Here is a 25,812-nt window from a genome sequence, read left to right as displayed (position 1 = left end):
TATAGGCACTCTGGAAAAATAGTCAGCAGGATTTTGATCCTCCCATGGACGATGCACAATGGTATAATTGTACTCTGGCAATCAGAGTACCCATCATTCAATGTGAGGCGGCATCTCAGCTTTTGGATTGTTAAAGATAGTCAGTAAAGCTCAATGATCAGTTACCAGCGCAAAAGGCTTTCCGTACAGGAATGCATGGAAGTGTTCACAAGAACTTTAATTCTCAGGTGTTGAATTTGCATGTTATGTTCAGGACAAACTTCTGCTAGCATATGCCACAATATGCCTTTGAGCATTTGGGTGTCCACTGTGCTGTGCAATGATAGCACCTAACCTGGATAGGCTAGCGTCAACAACAACCTCTATATGAAGCTTCATATTGAGGTATGCCATTTCAGCAGCATTTTCAATGGTGTGTTTGAGTCTCTTGAAACTTCTCTCACATTCCTGTGACGATTGAAATGAAACATTTTTCTTTGTGAACTCTCATAATGGAGCACTTACAGTAGCAAAGTCCTCTATGTATCTTGAACAGTAACGGGCCATGCCACAAAATGAACGTACCATAGATACAACTTGTGGGTGATCATCATTTGCCAGTGCTTGTATTTTCATAGGATCAGGTGTCATACCCCCATCAGAAAAGATACATTCAAAGAATTTTAGCTTTGTCTTGTGGAACTCACACTTGTCTGCATTCAAAGTCAAACCTGTATCAGTAAGCAAACAACGTGCTTGTGTGAGAGCTCTATCATTTTCCTTCAGTGTAGCTCCTAAAACGAATATGTCATCGCTATAATTGAAGGCATTCACAACACGCTGTATGATACTTTAAATGACATCCTGGAAATGTTCTTGAGCCAATGACAAACAAACAATAAGGGGCTGATTTAGATATTGGTTGACAAGTTACTCTGTCACAATGGTGACAGATATCCTGCCCATCAAAATGTAAATCCCATAGGATAAAATGTAAAATTTGTATTGAAACAGACCACCATGTGTAGAAAAGGTAGTAATGATCCTGAAGTTTTCTTTGAGGTCCAACTGATAAAAACCTTTATTCAAATCAAGACTTTTGTACCATTTAATTGCCTCATCATGTCAGCAGTGTGTTGACCTGGATGTCATTCTCGCTCAAATGCCTTGTTTACCTGACGCATGTCAACACATATGCATACAGCTCCTTCACAGTCCTTTTCAGGGACTATCACTATGGGAGAAACCCATGGCATTGGACCAGTAGAACACTCACTAATGTCATGCTTGAGTAACAATTCAAGTTCTTTTTCAACAGTTTCTCGAAAATGAAAAGCAATTCATGTATCTCTCTAAGCAATGGGATGGACATCCTCATTAACATGCAGCTTTACTTTAATTGTCTTGAGCTTTTAAACCATGAAATAATGAAGGAAATTGACTCACTATTTCGTGATGAGCATTCATGTTGTAATTCACAGAGATCTGTTCAATATCAGTGGGTGTGCTGACACTGAGTAGGCAGGGACTTGACCCTGTACCTTGGAGCATATAAATAGGTGCATGCACCTTCATTTTCTTGTGTTTCATTGTCGCCACAAATGAACTTTGACTTTATATGGGCATTGATGCAGCCCATGTATACACTTTGGTTTTCAATGGTTTAAGCTGCAGTAATGGAGATAGTTCATTGTATTTCTCTTCAGGCGTTATGTTTATTGATGCACCACTGCTGATAATGTCTCCATGTCAAAGCCTGCCTTTCAGTACGCTCTTGAGGTCTGGCAGCCATTAATACTCACCCCAGACTAAGAGTTTCTCTCAGCCTTTGTAGACTGAATGGGTCTGACAAGCATCCATCAATAGCTCGAAGAAGCAGAGCTTCTTTATCATTAAATTAATTGAACTTACAGTGTTTAATGAGTGTAGCAAGTCTCTCCACAAATGCATTAATGGTTCCACCAACTTTTTGGTGCTCTAGACTAAACATGTATCTTTCGTAATCAACATTTGGCACTGGATTGAATTTGAGATTCATCAGTTCTTTAATTTGGAAAAAGACTTCAATGTTACATCACTAGGAATGTTTAACAGCCAAAACACTGGAAAATAAACAGGCACACAGCCGTGAGATACAGTGATTTAAATCTTTGGCCTACTGACAGTCAAAGAGCTTTACCATTAAGCCAGAAGTGACCCTGTGCCTCAAAACGTAAGTATAGCATTCTAGCAAAACATCTTACTAGATTGATGTTTGGAAGTCATTGCATTGAGTGACTATTGCAATAATAATCTCTCTCTGTCTCTATTCCATCCCATTACTGGATGGAATAGAGAGAGAGTGACAGGATCACAGGGGAGTCTAATGCCCCCCACTGTCCTAGCCAGCTCCCCACATCCTGCAGGAGCTTGCACTGCTGCCTCAAGCAGGGAACTGCTTTAAATAGCAGCTCCTTGCTTATGGGAGCAATGTCTTCATCTGTTTCCTTGCATGCCTATTTGCGTGCAGGGTAACAGATGAAAACTCTGCTTTCAGCATTTGGGAGCTGTTAGACAGCTCCCACTTACAGAAAGTGTAGTGTTTGCTATGACTTGGTGGGAGCTGTCAAAGTTCTTGCTGAGTCAGAGCAAACAGCAATGTTCTGGGTGTGAGCACTCCTGCACATAGCAGAAGCCAGCCCTAGGGGGTGGTGGTCGCCAGAGCCAATATTGGCTCTTTGAGGGGAGCTGTGCAGTCCCCCTCCAATGTTCTATTTTCCCCAGGGAGGTGGTGGTCCCCGGAACCAGGAGTCTGCAATAGACCACCTTTATTCTTTTATTGTAACCCTACAGAGGTGGTGGTAACTGGAGCTGTGGGGGGCCATGCAGCCCCGGCATACTTAGCATATTTAGCCCTGGGGAGATGGCGGTCCCAGTGTTTGTCGGGGGGGTGCGGTCCCTGGCACACAATTGTATCTTTGGCGGGGGTGTGGCGGTCCTACGGCTGAGGAGGGGCTGAGCAACCCCCCTGCAAAAAATGTATCTGATTGGGGGAGGTGACGGTTGCCAGCGCTAATAGAAGCTCTAGGTGGAGGCCCTTAGCACCCTCTCCTTTTTAAAGTCCCCTGTACCCCCAGGACCTGGCCACCCGGGGACAAATTATTTTAAAAAGGGCAGGAGACCATCTTTTTTTTAATGTCAAAGCTTCTGCTGAGTCAAGCAGCTATGTCCTGGGGAGGGGCACCCTGGAACATAGCAAGAGGCGACCCTGAGGGTGATAGTTCCCAAGGCAATTATTGGCTCCTCAAGGGGGGGCATGTGGCCCCCTTCAATGTTCTATTTGCCCCAGGGAGGTGGTGGTCCCTGGGGCTGGGTGTTTACAATGGATCCCCCTCATTCTTTTATTGTTAGCCCAGGTTAGGTGGTGGTCCCCAGAGCTGCGGGGGGCCGTGCAGCCGCTGCATACAATTGTATTTTTGCCCTGAGGAGGTGGCGGTCCTAGGGATCTGGGGGGCCATGCAGCCCCGCTTAAATTGTATCTTTGCCAGAGGGAGGTGGTGGTCCTTGGAGCTACAGGGGGACTGAGCTTCCCACCCTGCATAACATTTGTCTTTGCCCTGGGGAGGTGGTGGTCCCCAGGGCTGCAGGTTGACCTTAGAGCCCAACCCCCCCACATTCTTCTTTGTAATTGTCCATGGGAGGTGAATCTCGCAGGTGCTAATAGACATCCTATGTGGGGGGCTCCGTGCACCCTTTCGTTTTTAAAACTCCCAATACACCCAGGACCTGGCCCACCCAGACCACCCTTTTTATTTAATGGCAAAACCCCCGCCAAGTCAAGCAGCTATATCTCGGGTGTGGGCACCCTGGGACAAACAGGTTCTATTTGCCCTGGGGAGGTGATGGTCCCTGGGACTGGGTGTCCATAATGGACCCCCTTCATTCTTTAGCCTCAGAGAGGTGGGGGTCCCCAGGGCTAATAGAAGCTATAGGATAGAGGCCCCATGAAGCCCTCAGTTGCCCCAGGACCTGACCCAGCCAGGGGCAAATAAAAAAAAAGTGGGAGACTGCAGATTTTACCAACATTTAAAAAAATGCCTTTTAGCCTTGGCTTGACGAATCACCCCAAAACCTTCAAGACAGCAGCTGAATTGACCAAAGTATACGTTTTGAAAAATTCATGAAGCCTGATCAAACGGCACCAAAGTTTGTCCTAACAATAACTACCTACTGGCGACTGCTAGTAGGTCATATATATTTATCTATATATGTATATGTATATATATATATGTAGAGAGAGAAAGTGTGAGTGTGTGATACAAATGGGGTCTTTGGTTGGCAGCCAGGTTACCTCCTGTACAAGCAAGGACCCTCACTGTAGTCAGGGTAAAAGAGAATCACCCTCAGCTAACCCCTGCTCACCCCCTTGGTAGCTTGGCACGAGCAGTAGGCTTAACTTCAGAGTGCTAGGTGTAAAGTATTTGTACCAACACACACAGTAACTTAATGAAAACACTACAAAATGATACAACACAGGTTTAGAAAAATAGAAAATATTTATCTAAACAAAACAAAACCAAAACCACAAAAATCCACAATACACAAGTCAAGTTATCAATTACAAAGCAAAAAGAGTCTTCATGTAATTTTAAACACAACGCTAATGCTGTTAGCGTGGAAATGTACCTGGGCATGTCAAAAATAACCCCGCACGGGCAAATGTGCATCAAAAAGGTGTCAATATAACTCACGAGCGAGACCGTGTGTAGTTTCTCCTTCAGTCGAGTCGGAGTGCATCGTTTCTTCTCTCCGCAGGAGAGCGATGCGTCGATTCAAACCACACTCTCAGGTCCAGGCAGGCCTAGCGTCATTTTTACATGCCCAATGATGTTTTCCTCAGAAATCCTGCTGCACGATGATCAGAAAAACACGCAACGTTGTTTCTCCGGCCACGTGCGTCGATCTTTCAGTCTCGTTGCAGGCGAGTGTTGATTTTTAGCCACGAGGCCGGCGGTGCGTCGATTTTTCAAGTCGCAGATCGGACTTGCGTCAAACTTTTCCCCACATATCGATCGTGCGTGGATTTCTCACTCTTGTTCTGCTAGCTTCTCCTTTCAGGATCCCAGGAACTGGATGAGCACCACTTGGCAGAGTAGGAGTCTCAGCAGAGGGTCCAGGTGCTGGCAGAGAGAAGTCTTTGCTGTCCCTGAGACTTCAAACAACAGGACACAAGCTCTAATTCAATCCCTTGGAGAGTTCTTCACAAGAAGGAAGGCACACAAAGTCCAGTTCTTGTCCTCTAGCACAGGCAGAAGCAGCAACTGCAGGATAGCTCCACAAAGCACAGTCACAGGCAGGGCAGCTCTTCTTTCTCAGCTCTTCAGTTCTTCTCTAGGCAGAGGTCCCTCTTGGTTTCCAGAAGTGATCTAAAGTCTGTGGTTTTGGGTGCCCTTCTTATACCCATTTTGCCCTTTGAAGTAGGCTTACTTCAAATAAAAGTCTCTCTTGTTTGTGAAATCCTGCCTTGCCCAGGCAAGGCACCAGACACACACCAGGGAGTTGGAGACGGCATTGTGTGAGAGCAGACACAGCCCTTTCAGGTGTGAGTGACCACTCCTCTCCTCCCTCCAAGCACAGATGGCTCATCAGGATATGCAGGCTACACCCCAGGTCCCTTTGTCACTGTCTAATGAGAGGTGCAACCAGCCCAACTGTCAAACTGACCCAGACAGGGAATCCACAAACAGGCAGAGTCACAGAAATGGTATAAGCAAGAAAATGCTCACTTTCAAAAAGTGGCATTTTTCAAACACACAATCTAAAAATCAACTTTAGTAAAAGATGTATTTTTAAATTGTGAGCACAGAGACCCCAAGCTCCACACGTCCATCTGCTCCCAAAGGAAATCTACACTTTAATCATTTTTAAAGGTAGCCCCCATGTTAACCTATGAGAGAGACAGTGAAAAACAAATTTAGCAGTATTTTACTGTCAGGACACATACAACACATTACTATGGGGGTCATTCTGACCCCCGCGGGCGGCGGTCGCCGCCCGCCTGGAGGGAGTCGCCATATGGCCGCTCCGCGGTCGAAAGACCGCGGAGGCCATTCTGGCTTTCCCGCTGGGCTGGCGGGCGACCGCCAGAAGGCCGCCCGCCAGCCCAGCGGGAAACCCCTCCCCACGAGGAAGCCGGCTCCGAACAGGATGGCGGTATGGGGTGTCAGAATCCCCATGGCGGCGCAGCAAGCGCCGCCATGGAGGATTCTGCAGGACAGCGGAAAACCGGCGGGAGACCGCCGGTTTTCCTGTTCTGACCGCGGTTGAACCGCCGCGGTCAGAATCCCCGACCCCCTATATGTCCAACCTTAACCATACACTGCACCCTGCCCTTGGGGCTACCTAGGGACAACTTTAGGGGTGTCTTACATGTAACAAAAAGGGAAGGTTTAGGCCTGGCAAATGGGTACACTTGCCAAGTTGAATTTACAGTTTAACACTGCACACTCAGACACTGCAGTGGCAGGTCTGAGCCATGTTTACAGTACTACTATTGTGGGTGGCACAACCAGTGCTGCAGGCCCACTAGTAGCGTTTGATTTACAGGCCCTTGGCACCTGTAGTGCACCATACTAGGAACTTACCAGTAAATCAAATATGCCAATCATGGATGAACCAATTACATACACATTTGGTATAGGAGCACTTGCACTTTAGCACTGGTTAGTAGTGCTAAAGCCCAGAGTAACAAAAACAGCAAAAACAGACTCCAGCATACATCACCAACCTGGGAAACAGAGGCAAAAAGTTAAGGGAGACCACACCAAGGATGAAAAGTCTAACACATATCCCCTCCAACTGAAAGTGGGGAGCAACTACCCAACCTCATGGGAGTTCTCATCACTAAGGCAGAAGAATCTGGACAGACCATCAGTATTGGTGTGTTCTGTACCAGGGCAGTGTTCCACCGTAAAGTTCATCCCCTGTAGGGAAATGGAAACCTCAACAGTTTTGGATTCTCACCCCTCATCTGCATTAACCATCTGAGGGGCCTGTGGTCGGTCTGAACTCAGAAGTGAGTCCCAAACAAGTAGGGTCTTAGTTTCTTCAGCGCCCAGACCACAGAAAATGCTTCACGTTCTATGGCACTCCACCTACTTTCCCTGGAAAGTAACCTCCTGCTAATGAAGGCTACGGGTTGATCTAGGCCCTCTTCGTTAAGCTGCGAGAGTACTGTTCCAATACCATGCTCTGAGGCGTCTGTTTGTATAACAAACTCCTGTGAGTAGTCAGGTGATGTGCGCATGGCAGCCTTCAGGGTATCAAAAGAGGCCTGGAAAGCCTCTGTCCAGATCACCTTCCTTGGTTGTTTCTTAGAGGTCAACTTAGTCAAGGGGGTCACAATGGTACCATACATCTTGACAAACCTCCTGTAATAGCCAGTGAGGCCTAAAAAGGCCCTCACCTCTGTCTGGGTCTTGGGAGGCAATGTGGTGTAAATTTTTGGCTGTAGGGGTGCCACTTGATGTATCAAGTACACGGCAGAACCCTGCCCTATTTGGCACTTGTTTGCTTTAATAGTGAGGCCTTCCTTCTGCAGGGCCTATAACACTCTCCAGAGGTGTTGCAGGTGTTCCTCCCATGTGGAACTGAAAACACCAATTTCATCCAAGTAGGCGGCACTGAACTCAACCAGCTCAGCCAACACCTGGTTGACTTAACTCTGAAAGGTGGCAGGGGCATTCTTCATCGCAAATGGCAATACTTTAAATTGAAAGTGTCCATCTGGGGTAGAAAATGCTGACCTCTCCTTGGCCCCCTCAGTCAAGGCAATCTGCCAGTATCCAGACGTTAAGTCAAACGTGCTTAGGTACTCGGCAGCTCCCAACCGGTCTATGAGCTCATCAGCTCAAGGGATGGGGTGTGCGTCAGTCTTGCTGACAGCATTGAGTGCCCGGTAGTACACACAGAACCTGAGTTCTGGAGTGGCACCAGTTGCAGCAGCCTTTGGGCCCAATACCACCGGCCTGTCCCAAGACTGCTAGAATGCTCAATAACCCCTAGGGTTAACATTTTAGATACCTCGTCCTTGATGCTAGCCCTGATCCTGTCACTTACCCTGTAAACTTTCTGTGTAATGGGTGGACTGACCCCAGTGTCCATGTCATGTCATCATCCCTCCACAGACCCATCTTTCTCTCCTGTAGACAGGAGGTCAGGAAGAGGCTAACTCTTCGCCTCCACCCCATCATCTGTTGCAAGGAGCATGGACAGTTCAGTCCGCTCAAAGTGTGGCTTGAGGCAGTTAACATGCAGGACCCTTAAAGGGTTCCTTAGAGACTGCAAGTCCACCAGATAGGTGTCTTCACTCTTGTGCTCCACCACCTCAAATGGCCCAGTCCACTTATCCTGGAGTGCCCTAAGCTCCACTGGTGCCATTACCCACACTTTTTGACCAGGTTAAAACTCAACCAGAGTGGCATTCTGGTCATACCACCGCGTTTCGTATCCCCCTGGCTTGCTTCTAGGTTCTCCTGTGCAAGACCCCTGAAGCGGGCAGTCTGGTTTCTCAAAGCCAGCATGTAACTAAATACATCCTGGGGGGATTTACTAGGAGCTTTCTCGAAAGCTTCCTTCACCAGACTTAAGGGTCCCCTCACAGGGTGGCCATAGATCAGCTCAAAGGAGCTAAACCCAGTCCCTTTTGAGGCACCTCCTGTAAGCGAACAGAAGGCATGGCACGAGGACATCCCACTTTTGCCTCAAGGGTTCTGACAGGCCCTGGATCATCAAGGTGTGGTTGAATCTCATAACCAGACCATTACTTTTGGAGTGGTAAGGGATGGTGAACTTGTAGGTTACCCCACACACCTTCCACAAAGACTTCGTATACGTTGATATGAAGTTGGTACCCTTATCAGATACCACTTCCTTGGGGAACCCCAGGTGGGTAAAAAAAACCATCAGGGCATGACCCACCACAGGGGAAGTGACTGACCTCAGAGGAATGGCTTCTGGGTACTGGGTGACATGGTCCACCAAGACCAGGATGAACCTGTTCCTCATGGCTGTCTTGGGATCCAGAGGCCCCACAATGTCAATACCTACCCTTTCAAAGGGAGTACTAACAACAGGTAAAGGTTGGAGGGGAGCCCTACATTTCCCCCCCACTCTTGTCACTTGCCTGACAAGTTGGGCAAGATCTACAGTGTGCAGCAGAATGCTTGTGCATCTGGGGACAATAGAAGTGGGAGACAAGCCGCTTGTAGGTCTTGTCCTATCCCAGATGTCCTGCGAAAGGCACATCCTGAGCCAACCTCAGTAGGAAGGCCCTGAAGCACTGGGGTACCACCAGCATACGAGCTGACCCAGGCTCAGGAACCTTAGGCTCACTATACAGGGGGCCATCCTCCTAATAGATCAGGTGAGTACTGGGGTCCTCGCCAGCTGCCTGGGCAGCAGCCTGCTGCTGCAGCCCCTCTACAGTAGGGCAAGTTTTCTGTGCCTCACAGAATGCCTCCCTGGTGGGTCCCCCTTCCTGCTGCCACTGCGACAGCTCAGGGGCCTCCCCGTTCAGCCACCTGTTCCCCTGTAGACTCCAGGGCACCTCCCTCAGGCTCCACCTCCTGCCGGTCCGTGGGAGGTCTGGGACCAGTTTCCCATGCGCCCTGCCGTTCCTCTTCTTGGCGGTCCTCTGGGCCACTGTTTCAGGCTCCAGGGGCTCTTGCCCACCCTGACGGGCTGCCATTAACTGGGTGGATACTCATACCCACCCTTGCAGATCCAACATCTCCAAGTGAGACCTGTGTTCCACCTCTTTCCAAGGGGAACCCTCCAGGGCAAACAATCTACAGGCATGGTTGGACTCACAGCTACCTTCAAGGAACTTGACACTACCGCCCCCCCATTTAATGGGAACCTGCACCACTCTGCACAGGCGCTCTGAGTTCTCCACTGTAACTACTTGGTGAAGTACCCGGGGATCAATCTGCTCTTCAGACACCAGCTCACTCCTCACTGTAGTAACACTGGCTCCTGTGTCTCTCAGAGCCTCCACCCTCTGACCATTGATGGTCACTCACTGCCTGTACCTTTTAGTGTTCTCAGGCACGAGGATTCTAACGCACTATCTCACTGTCCCCTTGTGAGACAAGGGTCCTCTCATCTGGCTCCCACCCACCTGGAACCAACTCCTCCCCAAGCGCAACACTAGCCAAACCCTGGGGCTGTGCACCAGTGGATGCCGGTGTACTCTTGGGCATTTGGGGTCCCTCCTCACATGACCCACTTGGTCATATGCATAACACTTACGTGGGGGTCCCCTGCCACTGGCTTCCCTTTGGAGAACCATGGCTTCTTCTCCCTGGGGGTTTGGGAATCTTTACCCTGGGAATCAGTTTGGGTTCCTTTAATGAACTCCCCCTGTTTACCCTTACCCCCCCTTTCTTCTGAGACGGACCCTGCCCACCCTTGGTGTGGTCTCCCCATACCTCTTTTGGACCCTGGTGCTCTCCCAGCAGTCCGCTTCCTGGGATCAGTCCGCTTGCTATCAATCAGGTGCAGGCACAGCTCTGGAAAACATAAACTGCACAAGTACTCCCAAGCAATTAAATTGTAAAGCCCTTCATACGTTGTCACTTTACTGCCCTTCACCCAACCATCCAGTGACCTGCAAAAAGAATCAACACATTCCAACCATATTTGGGATTCCTTCTTCTTAAAGGACCTAAATTTGTCCTTATACTGCTTGGGGTGAGACCATACCTTGTGAGGAGGGTGTCCTTCATGATACAGTAATTGAGCCCCTGAAGATCCCCTAAGGATGTCAGAGTATTTCTCCCCTTGAACCTCAAAGTGCTTCCACAGACCGACCGGCCGCCCAATGAGCTGCAGGGACCAGATTCATATGGAGAGCAGAATCTTATCCCTTGAACTTTAGGAATGTTCACCCTCCTCTCAGGCTCCACTGTGATATTGCTGCCACCACCCCTACTGGACTGGCTCCTCTGAGCCAGCTCCCTCAAGCTGAGAGTCATTGGTGATGCCTTACCAATCGACATTGGTGCAATACATTTATGATCTATTAATTGCATCAAAGACAAAGGAAGGGTGTAAATATGATACAATTGCATTGTTGAATTTCTTGGGAGTCAATGGTCATAAAGTGTCCCCTACTAAATTGCAGTATTGTCAGAGAAAGGTAAAATATTTGAGTCATCTGATTGAGAAAGGAACTAGGAGAATTTCAAGAAAGAGAGTTGCGACAATTTTGAAGATGAAAGTACAAAGTACACAAAAAGATGTGAGGATGTTTTTGGGAATGGTTGGTTAATGTCGCCAGTAGATTCCAAATTGTTCAGTCCTTTCAAAGCCTTCACAGATACTGATTCATAAAGATGTTTCCAATCCTATAATAATGGATACAACTTGTATAAAAGTGTTCACAGATCTGAAAGAAAGTTTGTGTCAAGCTCCAGCTTTAGGTATGCCTGATTACACCAAGAGTTTTCTGTTGTTTTGTCATGAATGTGATGCATGTTCTTTGTCTGTTTTGACTCAGACACACGGTGGTGTCAATCATCAAGTAGCATATTTTTCAGCTACTTTGTATCCAGTCACAGCAGCTTTACCAGGATGCTTGAGGTCTGCTGCAGCAGTAGAGCAGAGTATCGCTCAAAGTGAGAATATTGTGATGGTCTACCCTCTTACTCTGATGGTTCCCCATTCAATAGAAATCCGGTTGACTTGTTCAAAGACACAGTATCTGACCAGTTCTGGAGTGACCAGATATGAGACGGCAATCTTGGGATCTTCAAATGTGACAATAACGAGATGTACAGTACTTAACCCAGCAACTTTACTTCCAATTGAAAATGTTGGTTCAGATAAATTGGATGGTACTGAACATGATTGTTTGGAAAGTACAGAGTCATGCACAAAACCCAGAGCAGATATTAGAGACAACTGCCTGGAAGACAATCATCAAATTATCTTTGTTGATGGCTCCTACTTGAGAGATAATGTAGGCACTTTGAGAGCAGGATATGCAGTATGTACTATCACGGGCATACTGGAAGCTTCATGGCTTTGGGGAGTGTGTTCTGTACAAGTTACAGAATTGGTAGCTCTTACTAAAGCATGCCAAATTTTGAGTCAGATGAAAGTGACGATCTACACAGATAGTCTATATGGATTCGGCATTGTGTATAACTTTATCCAGATATGGTCACAGAGAGGTTTGCTAACTACTTCTGGTTCACCAGTAAGGAATGGTGAGAATATTCATCAGTTGTTACAAGCTGTTCAAAGGGCAGAGAAAGTTGCTGTGGTGAAATGCAGTGCACATCAGAGATCACAAGATTACGTGTCATTGGGAAATGCATATGCAGAACAGGTTCCAAAGTTTTTTGCCCTGTATGGCATATCTTTCAAAGAAAATTGGGAATTGTTACCTGAAAATGATGAAGTGTATACACATTTTACTATGCAAATTATTGATACTTTGGAAGAGCTGAAGACTTTACAAGACAATGGCCCTCATTATGTACATGTCGGTCTGGACCGCCATGCCAGCAGTGGCGGTAATTGCTGCCAATGGCATGGCGGTCCAGACCACCACATAATCAACGTGGCTGAACCGCCATGTTTGAAATGCTGCCACCGCCAGGCTTCCGCCACCAGGACGTCTCGCGGTGGAGGCGTTTCTGATCCGACTGGGCAGCGCTGCAAGCAGCACTGCCTGCCGGATAATGAGTCAGATTCCACCAGCCTTTCCCTGGCGATTTAAACCTCCAGGGAAAGTCTGGTGGAATGAGTGACTCAGGCCCCCATGCACAGCCCGTCGTGCATTTCACTGCCTGATTTACAGGCAGTGAAATGCGCGACGGGTGCTGCTGCACCCGCTGCACTGCTACATTGCAGCCAGCATCAATGTTCAGGCCCTGCATCCAGCTGGGCCGGCTGGCGGAAACACTGTTTCTGCCCGCCAGCCCAGCTGGATGCTCATAATGTGGCCGGCGAGGGATTTTGTGTGCTGGGGGTCTTCTGTCGACTGTCAGCAGCGATCTCGGCGGGTTTCCCAGTATGTGATATTTGTTTGGAGTGCAATAGTGGCAGTAGTTTTAAGGGCAAAACGAGGGGGTTATTTAGCAACAAGAGGCAAATCTATTGTGCAATATATTAAGCAAATGCTATTTCATTTATTTTCATGAAATAAAACGTTTTGTCCCGAATCCCTGCCAAGTTCCGTTAGTCACATTTTTCTTTTGTCGCATTCCTGACAGAAAGATGTACAAAAATATAATATACCGGTGAAAACATTCTTAATTCTAAATAGAGATCAACATTATTCAAACTCTGTCATAAATATTTAATGTTATACTAATTAAATTTTAATAGACAGACCATATTTTATGCTGTTTTTATGAATAAAGCAATTATATATTGCCATCTAAAAGTCTCTGGATAATTTGTTTTATGATATAATTTTAGGGCACCTATGCTCTTTGTCTGTTCTTGTTTTATTTCTATTGAACGTCAGCAAAAGACAAATAATCCAAATATACTGAGAAGCACTTTCAGTTCAATAAATGAAGGGCAAGTTTAGCGTTAAGGGTCTCGCAGGGCATACTAATATATGGGATTTTGGGGTGCGGATTGCTTTTTACACCATGATTCTATTAGAAGTTCGAATCTAGACAAGAGCCTAGGCCATGCCAGCTGCACGCAGTTAGTCACTTGACAGGCAGCATTGGTAAAGAGGGACTGCATTATTGAAGCCTGGGGAGTTAATGTACCCTCACACGTTTAAATGGCTTTATAGAAACTTCACAAACAGAGGCAAAGAAAACACATAACCTAAAACTTGAAATATAGAACCTACAGAAAAATATGCTAATTCTTCTTTCTTAGCTGTGAAGAGTTGATCTTCTGTCTAAATTGTTATGCCTGTTTAGCAAATGCACCATCATAGGTCCTTATAAATATCAATAGGGTAAATGTTTTTTGGGGGGTAAGTGCACATTTTTATTTTTCCAGTTGTAGGTCGTTCATACAATGTCAGACGTCAAATTACTTTACCAAAGACCAGCATGACAAATGAAAAGCACACCAAATGAAATGAAGGGACTAAATATACAGGGACTATGTGCACAAAGAACAAATTTCCATGAGGGCACAGCAATGGTAGTTAAAATCAACTAATCCTCGACTGAGAAAAAATAATATTAGATAAATATGTAATGATAGGCATTAGCAGGTAAAGAATGCCGGGAAGAGAAGAGTTTCCTATTCTTTTTGACCGAAAATTGGGAGACGTGCTGCACAGAAAAAGTGAGTTATACATCTTATGACTAAAGTAGGTGAGCTATTTCTTGAAGTCTTTATGTCTCAAGTAGAAAGGATTCATATTTGCATAATGTACGAGTACATAAAGCCATTTTTGTCTAAGTAGTTGGATAAGCAGATATCTCTGTGAGCATGGCAGGACAGTTAATAGATACTTCTATCATACACAAGTATGTGCTGTGTGGCAGTGTCAACAAGCCCCTAGAATAGTGCACCAGGTGTGCCCAGGCCTTCAAATCAAATACTACTAGTGGGCCTGCAGCACTGATTGTGCCACCCACATGAGTAGCCCTGCAAACATGTCTTAAGCCTGCCATTGCAATGCCTGTGTGTGCAGTTTTACACTGCCATGTCAACCTGGCAAGAGCACTCACTTGCCAGGCCCAGAGCTTCCCTTTTACTACATCTAAGTCACCTCTAAATTAGGCCCAAGGCAGCCCCATGGGCAGGGCGCTGTGTATTTAAAAGGTAGGACATGTACTTGTTTGTTTTACATGCCCATATAGTGAAATACTGCTACATTTGTTTTTCACTATTGCAAGGTCCATCTCTCCCATAGGATAGCATGATGATTGCCTCAAAATATCCGTTAAATCTGATTTCCCTATGGGAGAGATATGGAGTTTGGTGTCTCTGGATTCACAATTTAAAAATACATCATTTGGTGAAGTTGGTTTTTGAACTGTAAATTTGAAAATGCTACTTTTAGAAAGTGGGCATTTACATCCTTAACCATTCTGTGCCTCTGCCTGTCCGCTGAATACAGGTCTGGGTTAGGATGACAGTTGGGTTGTTTGTGCATTCACTCCAGACAGTCATACAAAGGGAGCTGAGGTGTGTCCTGCATATCCTGATGGGCCATCAACTGGCTGATGGGTCTTCCTGAGCTAGAGTGGTGGGAGAAGTTGTCATTTGTACCTGAATAGAGCTGTGCCTCTTCTCACACAAAGCAGTCTCTAACCCCCAGAGTGTGTCTTGGGCCTGGGCAGGGAAAGTCAGGGTCTTATGCACTACAAAGACTTCTCTTTGAAGTTTGCCTACTTCAAAGACAGAAATGGGTATAAGTGCTGGACCTCTGACACCACAGAATTAGAATACTTCTGGACTGAGGACAATCTGCCAGGAAGAAGAGCTGGATGCTGTAGTAGGGACTGCCACTCTGCCTGTTGCTTTGTTGTGCTGGCCTGCTGCTTGCTTCTTCTGACCTGGGAGTGAAAGGACTGGACTTTGCTTTCTATATCCTGCTTTTCAAGGTTCTCCAACGTCTTGAACTGAGCTTGCCTCCTCTTAAGAAGTCTCAGGGCCATCAAAGACTTCACCTGTCAGCACCTGGGCTCTCTTGCTGAGAGTCCTGACTTGCAGAGTGGTGCTGAATCCAGTTCTACGGCCCTTGGAAGTGTGCTCTGGTGCAATTAAGAAGAAACTAAGCACATCGACTCTAATGAAACTTCAGAACCGGCACAGCTCTCCAACTCTGTGCTGCCGCCTGCACCAGAATCATGGTCTCCGCTGAGTGCAATGACTGCAACCTGCAATACAGCATCACCTCTGAAGTCCTGCAACAGCGTGAGTCCTGAGTGCCATGTCACTGACATCAGTTACACCCTAAGAAAGCTCTACCTCAGCCCCTGTGGCCCCGTGGTGTGATCGTGACAACGCAAAGTCAATGCTTCGTATCTTTACCTGCTAAATTCAACGACCCCCCCTTGTTGTAAGGAACCAATGCCTCGTCATTGATGCTGCATTACCTCCATGAAATCGTAAGGAACCAATGCCACACCTCCCCTGCTCAGCAGTAAGGAACTGATTCCTCATTTCCACTGTAGCAGCAAGGAACCGACGCCACACCTGCTCCAACCACCCCTCACCTCCCAGACTCTGTGCAAAGTCCTTGTTTCCTGCTTTTCTAAGGTACTGTACCTGGGGTCGATGCAATTCTGTGACTGGCCCACATGCCCTCGTGAGTGGCGTTGGACTGTTGGGAACGAGTCTCTCAAGACATCATGATAGCCCAAGTTGGAGCTATTGTGTTTCTAAGTGCTATACTAAGACTCATTCTTTGAAAATTCGTATCTTTGCTCATGTATGATGGAGTTTTGTAGTTTCAGTCTTGTTTTACTCAAATAAATATTGGCTATTTTTCTAAACTGGTGTGGGGTACTTTTATGGTGTTTTCACTGTGTGACTGTGCGTGTGTACAAATACTTTACACATTGCCTCTGAGATAAGCCTGACTGCTTGTGCCAAGTTACTAAGGGGGTGAGCAGGGGTTGTCCTAGCTGTGTGACTCCCTTGCCCTGACTAGAGTGAAGGTCCCTACTTTGACAGGGTACAAACCACTGCCAACTAGAGACCCCATTTCTAACACACACAAACACACACACACACACACACACACGATTTGATCATATTCAGTTAGTCACCAAAACCTCTCTAGGGTTTCTTAGTTGACATTCATTGACATTGCATATGTGTGAATGAAGCTAAGAATCTCTTGTAGTTGCTGAGTTTGGCTGTAATCAAGCTAGCCACTAATGTGTAGAGTGCCACACAATCAGCCACTATCTGCCACCTTACTGCCAAATACTGGTCCCCTGATATTATGATTGGTCTGCCCATGATTAGGGGAAATGATGGAAAGTCCAACACTGTCAACAGAAGCTTGTGGGTGTGGGTGTGAAAGAGACAAAGATTGACGTGGGAGCTACCTTCACTCCTCCTAGTCTATCCTGCTGTCAACAGAGGCCCTCCGATTCAGCCAAAACCACTGGACAGTGAACAGTATAAGAGCCTCAGGTGACTGAAATGCCTTTTGCTCAACAGCCTCAACAGTGCCACTTTACCATGTGGGAATGCCACTCGGTGAGTGCTCCACCTCAAGAACTCAGCAACAGATTATGATGCAATGTAAAGGAATAGACAGGAGCTCCACAGCCCTCCATGAACGAGTGTGTGTGCCATTCTACATTTGCTATCACCGGAGCTGTTGCCTAGACACTTGCAGTGCCAGAAATGGACCTGGACCCTTTTGGTTCACAAACTAGCTCATTGGTATAACTGCCTGAAGTATTATAGAATATTCTTGATCTCACCCAGTGGTTCTGGATACTCCTGCTCTGCTTCACTCTACATGCATGGAGCATAGAAACGTATTCTGACTTTCCTTTGAAACAACAAAACCTACAACTATTTGGGAAAAGCTCCTCCACAGGCTACTGATATTGTGTCTCCCTCTTTATTAGTGCACTCCCTCTCCACCAAACCACAAGAGCACAACTGAGAACAAGACACCTAAAGGAAACTGTCTTGAAGTGTCTCTCACAATAGCCCATAGCATTCTGTCCTAAACCATATCTAGTGAAGAGAGACATCTTTGTTCTTTGTCCCCCTCCTTGTACATTTTTACACCTAGACACTGGACATGCTTTGATGTGTGCTCTCAATCCACCACAACAAACAAAGGCTATATATGGTTTTGTGCTTGCTAGGTATCTCATGCACACAAAGTAAAAAGTACCTATAAACATGGAGATAGGCCCGCCTAATAAACTCAAGTCCACCGCTCATCTAGAAAAATGTTGTTATACTACTGTGTTAACAAACACAAAAGGAGAGCTGGGAGAGACTTTAGAGACCATTGCTCTGGTATTAACTCCCAACTTGTAAATTGTTCTCACAGTGAAATACCCAGGTCTAACCCTTAAGCTAAGCACCTAGAATATCAAAGGAACATTCCTTTATTAGGATGAAATACCACATCCACCAGAGGTTGCATGCTTCATCATAGGGATTCTTCTCACACTGTGACAGCAAATCACCGTGCATACAACAATTCCCTCCCTAATCAGGAGGAGCTCTTCCAATGTATTAATATTTGGCAATAATCCCTATAGAGTCAAGAGGGTGGTGAGGTCAATGGAGTGTGCGAAGTGAAAATAAAACGTGATGTGTGGAACATGGTTAAAATCAACTCCAAAACAGACTTTAATCTTGTCTGCCTACGTCAGGAATAAAAGAAGTGAGAAGACACAGCAGAAGTCAAATATCCCTACCTTGTTGTGTCATGGTCAACATGTTTCTGACATCAAAACCCTCAGCTGAGGTGTACAGGCATTTATCAGAACCTTGGAAAACTGCATTTCTGCTTAAAATGTGCAATGAAAAGAAATACAGAACCATAAATGTGGTCACTGATAGTTCATCAGCGGATCCACTTTACAAAGACCTCTAAAGAGCTTTAAACATGGCTTGCTTTCAGTGTTAGATCCAGTTATTTAATTGTGTGACTGTTATACTACTATTTGTCATACGTCCATAAGTCACTTGTACACTACCTCTTTCCGGTCATCAATTCATTTTCTTTCAAGTGGTATGGCAACACAACATGGACCAACCAGGGGGAAGCCATAAGCAACTTACTGTACTATCCCTTAGTATGAGTGAACTGCCCCACTATATAAAACAAAACAATTGAACTACCTACACTTTAAACATACAGACATTACACTTGTACACAAAACTAATTTTAAGCCATCTGAATTGGACAAGTTGAGGAGAGACTGAATGGGTAAAATAATGAAGAGTAGTAGCCTACCCCCTGACTGGCCACCAGGGATCTCCTGTGCAGGCAAACCCCAAAATGAGGCAAATACATATGCATCAATAAGTCCCAATCTTGAAAGACACTAAAGATGTGGACTGACCAAAATGGGTGTTAATTCTTTGCCAGGCTCTTCATGTGGGACAAAACTGTGGAAATTGGATCCAACGGGCTCACAAATCTCACAATAATAATTATTTAAAAGACAACCTTGAATCCATATCATTGGCACAAGTTCTCTTGGCCACAGAAATATGGAAATAGAAACACAAAGAAGAATGATGATGAGAGATTCAGCCTTAGTGAATCAGATGGTGAATCTAGGGGAGAATAGGCTAGAGGGTGCTATTAGAGCCCTCTCAGAGAATACGACAAACATCAAAATAGAATAGGCTCTTAAGCCATTTTATATTATGCGCTCTTCAGAGTGAAATAGCAATATTATGAACAAGAAGATAAATCTGATAGGCTCCTTGAGGTGCAACTCAGACAGAATAAAGGTCCAGCCAGTCAAATCTGTAGTGTACAATTAACATTGAACAGTTAGCACCAATGCACTTGACATTGTTGAGATGTTCCACTTTCTTTAAGGCCTCATTAAAAAAATACAAACAGCCATACTTGCTGGGAGAAGAGAAGTGTTTCCTGTTGTTCCTGAAGCTGCCTAGGCTTATGGACAGAGGAAGCCTTCAGCTAGAGAGTGAAACTACTATGGACAAGATCCGGAATGTCATTCTCATCACAGATTTGTCAAACAACAGCTCATCGGGTGAGGATTGTTACCCCGCAGAATTTTACAAACTAGAAAAAACTTAATTAACACTGATGCTTAATGCTAGGTACAACAACGCTAAGACTAGGGGAAACTATTGTCACTTTTCAAAACTGTTTTATGTTGCAACACCAGGTCAGTGTCTATTACACTGTACAAACTATGGTACTCTTTACTTAATTCATGTGTATGTGAAGATCTTGGCTAAAATCCTAGCCAACAGATCAAGGAAAGTAACCCCTGGCCTTGTCACTGAATCTCAACTGAATTTGCCCCAGGGAGAACTTCGAGGAATCATCTGCAAATGATTACTCAACTAGTGGAGCTTGCAAGAGACTTAAAGGAGCAGGGGCCAGATGTATGAAAGGATTTTACCCATTCTGTGTCTATGGGAAAAAGCGTTCGTACATATGGCCCCAGGTTCCTTACCTATAACATGACATGAAGGAAGCCTTTGAACAAATTGAACAGGGATATTTTTTCAAGATGGTGAGCCTGTGAGAGAATTTTGTTGCCAAGTTATGCCTACTCTACATGAACACAAATACAATGCTTAATTGTGAGTTTCCACTTCACTTTTCCCCATTGATAATATTGAGAGTGGTTCTAGGCAAAGCTGCCACATCTCCCCTCTTGTAATCCTCCTGGCAACAAAACTGCTTTTATCAGTGATCGGGCAATATATCAACATCAGATGCATACATACCCCCATGAGGGAATCTTGAATGCTCCTTTATGCTGAAACCATACTCTTTGCCATCACTGGCCCCTCCACCACTATTCCCACAATGATACCCTGATAATGGATTTCTCCAAATTCTCAGGGTCTAAAGTAATCTGGGATATGTGCAAAGTCGTACCTATGTCCCAAGTCATAAGTAAGCTGGTTATAGCTGGGACTAGGTAATGCCTTGTCCCAGAGAACCAGAAATATGTGGGTTTCTTTCCCAAAAGTTACCCCAACGACGCAGTCCTCAACCTCACAAACTGGATCTCCAACTGCGCAGACATCCTTGCTCCCCTCAAACGCACGCATCGACAGACCAACACCAAAAAACCTCTCTGGTTCTCTGACACCCTCAAAGAATCAAAGAAAACTTGTTGCGCCCTTGAGAAAGCCTGGCGCAAGGACCGCACCGCTGACAACATGACCGCCCTCAAGAACGCTACCCGCGAACACCACCACCTGATCCGCGCTGCCAAAAGGAACTTTTTCACCGACAGACTGGACAAAAACAGACACAACAGCAGAGAACTCTTCAGCATCGTCAAGGAGTTCTCCAACCCCAGCGCCAATGCCAACGCCGTCACGCCCTCACAGGATCTGTGCAAATCCCTCGCCACTTTCTTCCATCACAAGATTAGCGACCTCCACAACAGCTTCGGACACCAGACCCAACCATACACCACCGAACCGGCATCCACGGCCATCACCCTCAACAACTGGTCCCACATCAACACGGAAGAAACCAAATCCATCATGAACTCTATCCACTCCGGCGCCCCTTCGGACCCCTGCCCGCACTTCATCTTTAACAAAGCCGACGACATCATCGCCCCCCACCTCCAGACCGTCATCAACTCTTCTTTTTCTTCTGCTACCTTCCCCGAATGCTGGAAACACGCCGAAGTCAACGCCCTACTAAAGAAACCTACGGCTGACCCGAGCGACCTAAAAAACTTCCGCCCCATCTCTCTTCTGCCTTTCCCAGCCAAAGTAATAGAGAAGACCGTCAACAAACAGCTGACCACCTTCCTGGAAGACAACAACCTGCTCGACCCCTCACAAACCGGATTCCGAACCAACCACAGCACTGAAACCGCCCTCATCTCAGTCACTGACGACATCAGAACCCTGATGGACAACAGTGAAACAGTCGCCCTCATTCTGCTCGACCTCTCGGCTTCCTTTGACACCGTCTGTCACCGCACCCTAATCACCCGCCTCCGCTCCACCGGGATCCAAGGCCAGGCCCTGGACTGGATCGCCTCCTTCCTCCCAAACCGTTCCCAAAGAGTTTACCTCCCTCCGTTTCGCTCAGAACCCACCGAGATCATCTGCGGCGTACCCCAAGGCTCATCACTCAGCCCGACACTCTTCAATGTCTACATGAGCCCCCTCGCCAACATCGTACGCAAGCACGACATCATCATCACCTCCTACGCCGACGACACCCAACTTATACTCTCTCTCACCAAGGACCCCGCCAGCGCCAAGACCAACCTACAAGAGGTTATGAAGGACGTCGCAGATTGGATGAGGCTCAGCCGCCTAAAGCTGAACTCTGAAAAAACGGAAGTCCTCATCCTCATCCTCAGCAACACCCCGTCCGCCTGGGACGACTCCTGGTGGCCCACGGCCCTCGGCACCGCACCGACCCCCACAGACCACGCCCGCAACCTCGGCTTCATCTTGGACCCTCTTCTCACCATGACCAAGCAAATCAACGCCGTGTCCTCTCCTGCTTCCTCACCCTCCGCATGCTCCGCAAGATCTTCCGCTGGATCCCCGCCGACACCAGAAAAACCGTGACCCACGCCCTCGTCACGAGCCGCCTGGACTACGGCAACACCCTCTACGCTGGGACCACAGCCAAACTCCAAAATCGCCTGCAACGCATTCAAAACGCCTCGGCCCGCCTCATCCTCGACATACCCCGCAGCAGCCACATCTCTGCACACCTGAGACACCTGCATTGGCTCCCTGTCAGCAAAAGGATCACCTTCCGACTTCTCACCCACGCACACAAAGCCCTCTACGACAAGGGACCGGAATACCTCAACAGACGCCTCAGCTTCTACGTCCCCACCCGCCTCCTCCGCTCCTCTGGCCTCGCACTCGCTGCTGTCCCTCGCATCCGCCGCTCCACGGCGGGTGGGAGATCTTTCTCCTTCCTGGCGGCCAAGACCTGGAACTCCCTCCCCACCAGCCTCAGGACCACCCAGGACCACTCCGCTTTCCGGAGACTCCTAAAGACCTGGCTGTTCGAACAGCGATAACCCCCCCTTTTTCCCCTAGCACCTTGAGACCCGCACGGGTGAGTAGCACGCTTTATAAATGTTAATGATTTGATTTGATTTGAAAAGTGGCCACTGGTGTACCTTGAAGAACAATCTGAATCCCCTTATTTCAACAGCTGTCCTTGACTTTGAAAAATTCATCTCTCCTCAGGGGGCACATGCTCCCTTTTACAATTAAATTTTAGGAGTACTTACCAATAACATGCTTGAACAGACATGCTCCCAAATAGAGAACACTTTTTCCTCTTTCATGAGAGGGCGGAGAGGATAAGACACCACCTGAAGGCACACAAACTATATACTGGTACTCCTGCTGGATTCTTGTGACTGTTGCGTATGCGGTCCTACTGGTTGCCTATTAGCTCTCACAAATTATCCATTTTGGCAAAGACACATAGGGGTCATTCTGACCCCCGCGGGCGGCGGTCGCCGCCCGCCTGGAGGGAGCCGCCATATGGCCGCTCCGCGGTCGAAAGACCGCGGAGGCCATTCTGGCTTTCCCGCTGGGCTGGCGGGCGACCGCCAGAAGGCTGCCCGCCAGCCCAGCGGGAAACCCCTCCCCACGAGGAAGCCGGCTCCGAATGGAGCCGGCAGAGTGGGTATGTGCGACGGGTGCAGTGGCACCCGTCGCGTATTTCAGTGTCTGCAAAGCAGACACTGAAATACAAAGTGGGGCCCTCTTACGGGGGCCCCACAACACCCCATACCGCCATCCTGTTCCTGGCGGGCGACCCGCCAGGAACAGGATGGCGGTATGGGGTGTCAGAATCCCCATGGCGGCGCAGCAAGCTGCGCCGCCATGGAGGAGTCTGCAGGACAGCGGAAAACCGGCGGGAGACCGCCGGTTTTCCTGTTCTGACCGCGGCTGAACCGCCGTGGTCAGAATGTCCTGAGGAGCACTGCCAGCCTGTTGGCGGTGCTCCCGCATCCCCGGCCCCGGCGGTCAAGGAATGACCCCCATAGTCTGCCCCCCGTGGACACAATTTAAATAGCACTTGTTACAACTTTTGGCTGATTTAGGCATAAAGTATTGCACTCCCAAACACAACACTGTGTCATCAGCATGGAAAATAATAAATAGAAAGCTGAAACTAGATTCTAATGTATGCATCAGTACTGCTGTGCAACAACTCTGGCCTCCTGATAGTATCTCTGGCAATGCATGTACATGTGTGGGCATTCACAACATTGACCACATGATAGAGTCAAAACATGTCTAAACATTTAAAGAATTTCAAGCAGATTTTTACTTTGACACCAGCTAAGGCTGTAAATATGCACAGATTAAAGAATGCACCTGGCAAGATACCTGTCACACTTTCTACATCCTCCATCCTAATGTATAACTGAACCTGGAGTCAACACCAATAGGTGGTGTTAGGTCTATAACAAATCATCAATTAACACCTTTTTTTTAGATACTTTTGCATGAGACTCTTTTGGCATTAAACCTTATGTCATGACAACTCAGGAGATGACTAGAGTATCATGGTAAAAGCATACAACAGACAAAACTTCTGTTAAGCTAATACCAAATACAACAAAACTGGTACTGGACAAACTCCAGGCTATGCAAATCAAAACTCAGTCACTTGATGACTTGTTGGCAGTGCCAACAAGCAGTCGGAGACCAGCTCCATATACTCTGGGCATGCCCTCTGATCATTGATTATTGGGAGTCTATTTAGGGCATTATGTCCAAATCTGGGAACTCCACTCTTAGATCATCAGCAAGATTAGTGATGCTAAATAACTTCTCGGATATACCTAAAACTACCTCCCACTGATGGAGATGTGTTTCCACCCCCCTTCGTGGTTGCCAAAGTCTACCTTTTGGGACGTTGGTAATCACCTGATGTACTCTCACACATGTTTCACTGCGATGTGTGGTGTGTGTAGATACGATAAATGTGAGGTATTAAAAGTAACAACTTGCTTCTCTAAAATCTGGAGTTGCCTCCCGCATTTTTTACTTAATGTGATGACTTGTTAACTTAAGTAGCCATATTTGAATCCTTCTTTTTTTAAAGAACGTCCATCAAGTCATCAACCTGACATATAGATTATTTATTGTAACAAGTTGTGCCACTCCAAATCCAGGGATGTGCATGATTAATAATCTTAAGGGCCACTATCAGTCCCATAGCAAGTGCATACTTTGTGTCACGTAGCAGAAGGTGGTGAGGCCTGCACTCTGATTTTATTAGATCTGTCAGTAACGTTTAACACAGAGGACCGTTTTTCTGCTGCCCTACTGTTGCTGAAAATATGTTTTTAGGTTGTGTCTTTCTCAGCATTCTCCTTTCAACCTATTGCAATCAAGCTCAGCTGTATAAGGCGCCCTACAAATGTCCCACTTAATAGTACATTTCTCTCTGATGAGCTTCTACAGAACTCTTTTCAACTGGTTATCTATTTTTAACCTATATGGGTCTCATTTTGAGGTGCGTATTGTTGTGCCCAGTAACTCTTGTCCCCAGACCAAACGATATCTGTGACTTCTGCAGTGCCACTTCTGAAAAAGATTTCCTTGATAGATTTCCATTCTGTCTCCCCACAATATATGTAAAACAAGATGGCGTTCCTCTTACCTGCTGCACGATGGTTGTTAATTCCAGGCACAGTTGAACAATGTTGTTTTTCAGGAGTGAATATTCAGTCACACTAACAAATGGTGACCTGCCAGAAAGGAAGAAGACACTTAAGTTTCAAGAAGCCGAACAAGTTCCTTCTGCAACTATAAGTTGCCATCAAACTCAGACTTCTGTTGGCCATGCGAATACAGTCATTTCATTATTTACGAAGTCAAAGTTGACATGAATGCTTAGATTTTGTTAGCTCAAATATCACGATCCTGGGTGATAATGGAAACAAACATTTATTGGCAGAATTGCGCCAACATTTGAATATGTAAAGGTACAAATTCAAGAAAAACTAGCCGAACATTCTTGCATTAATAACATGAATGCTGCGTCAAGGAAAGAAGTAACAAGTTACCAGCTGTTTTTTTTAGATTTGTTTCCTTGTTTTCCTTGAAAGATTCGGTATTTTAGAAAACGTTAAAACTAAATATAGTATTAGGAACTAAAGAGCTGAAATATTCAGAGATGAAGGG

At 46.5% G+C, this 25,812-nt stretch overlaps 1 protein-coding gene across 1 annotated transcript in view; it reads right to left on the bottom strand.

The window, feature by feature from the left end:
* Positions 1 to 25,812, bottom strand: part of LOC138265076 (connector enhancer of kinase suppressor of ras 2-like) — a 1,142,768-nt gene that overhangs the window by 294,726 nt on the left and 822,230 nt on the right. Inside the window, exon 4 of the mRNA XM_069212623.1 lies at positions 25,289 to 25,376. Coding sequence (XP_069068724.1) covers positions 25,289 to 25,376 — 88 coding nt within the window. The remainder of the gene's footprint in view (positions 1 to 25,288; positions 25,377 to 25,812) is intronic.

This window comes from Pleurodeles waltl, chromosome 2_1, assembly GCF_031143425.1.
Source record: "Pleurodeles waltl isolate 20211129_DDA chromosome 2_1, aPleWal1.hap1.20221129, whole genome shotgun sequence".
NCBI lineage: Eukaryota > Metazoa > Chordata > Amphibia > Caudata > Salamandridae > Pleurodeles > Pleurodeles waltl.
This window is presented reverse-complemented; position numbering and strand designations above follow the sequence as displayed.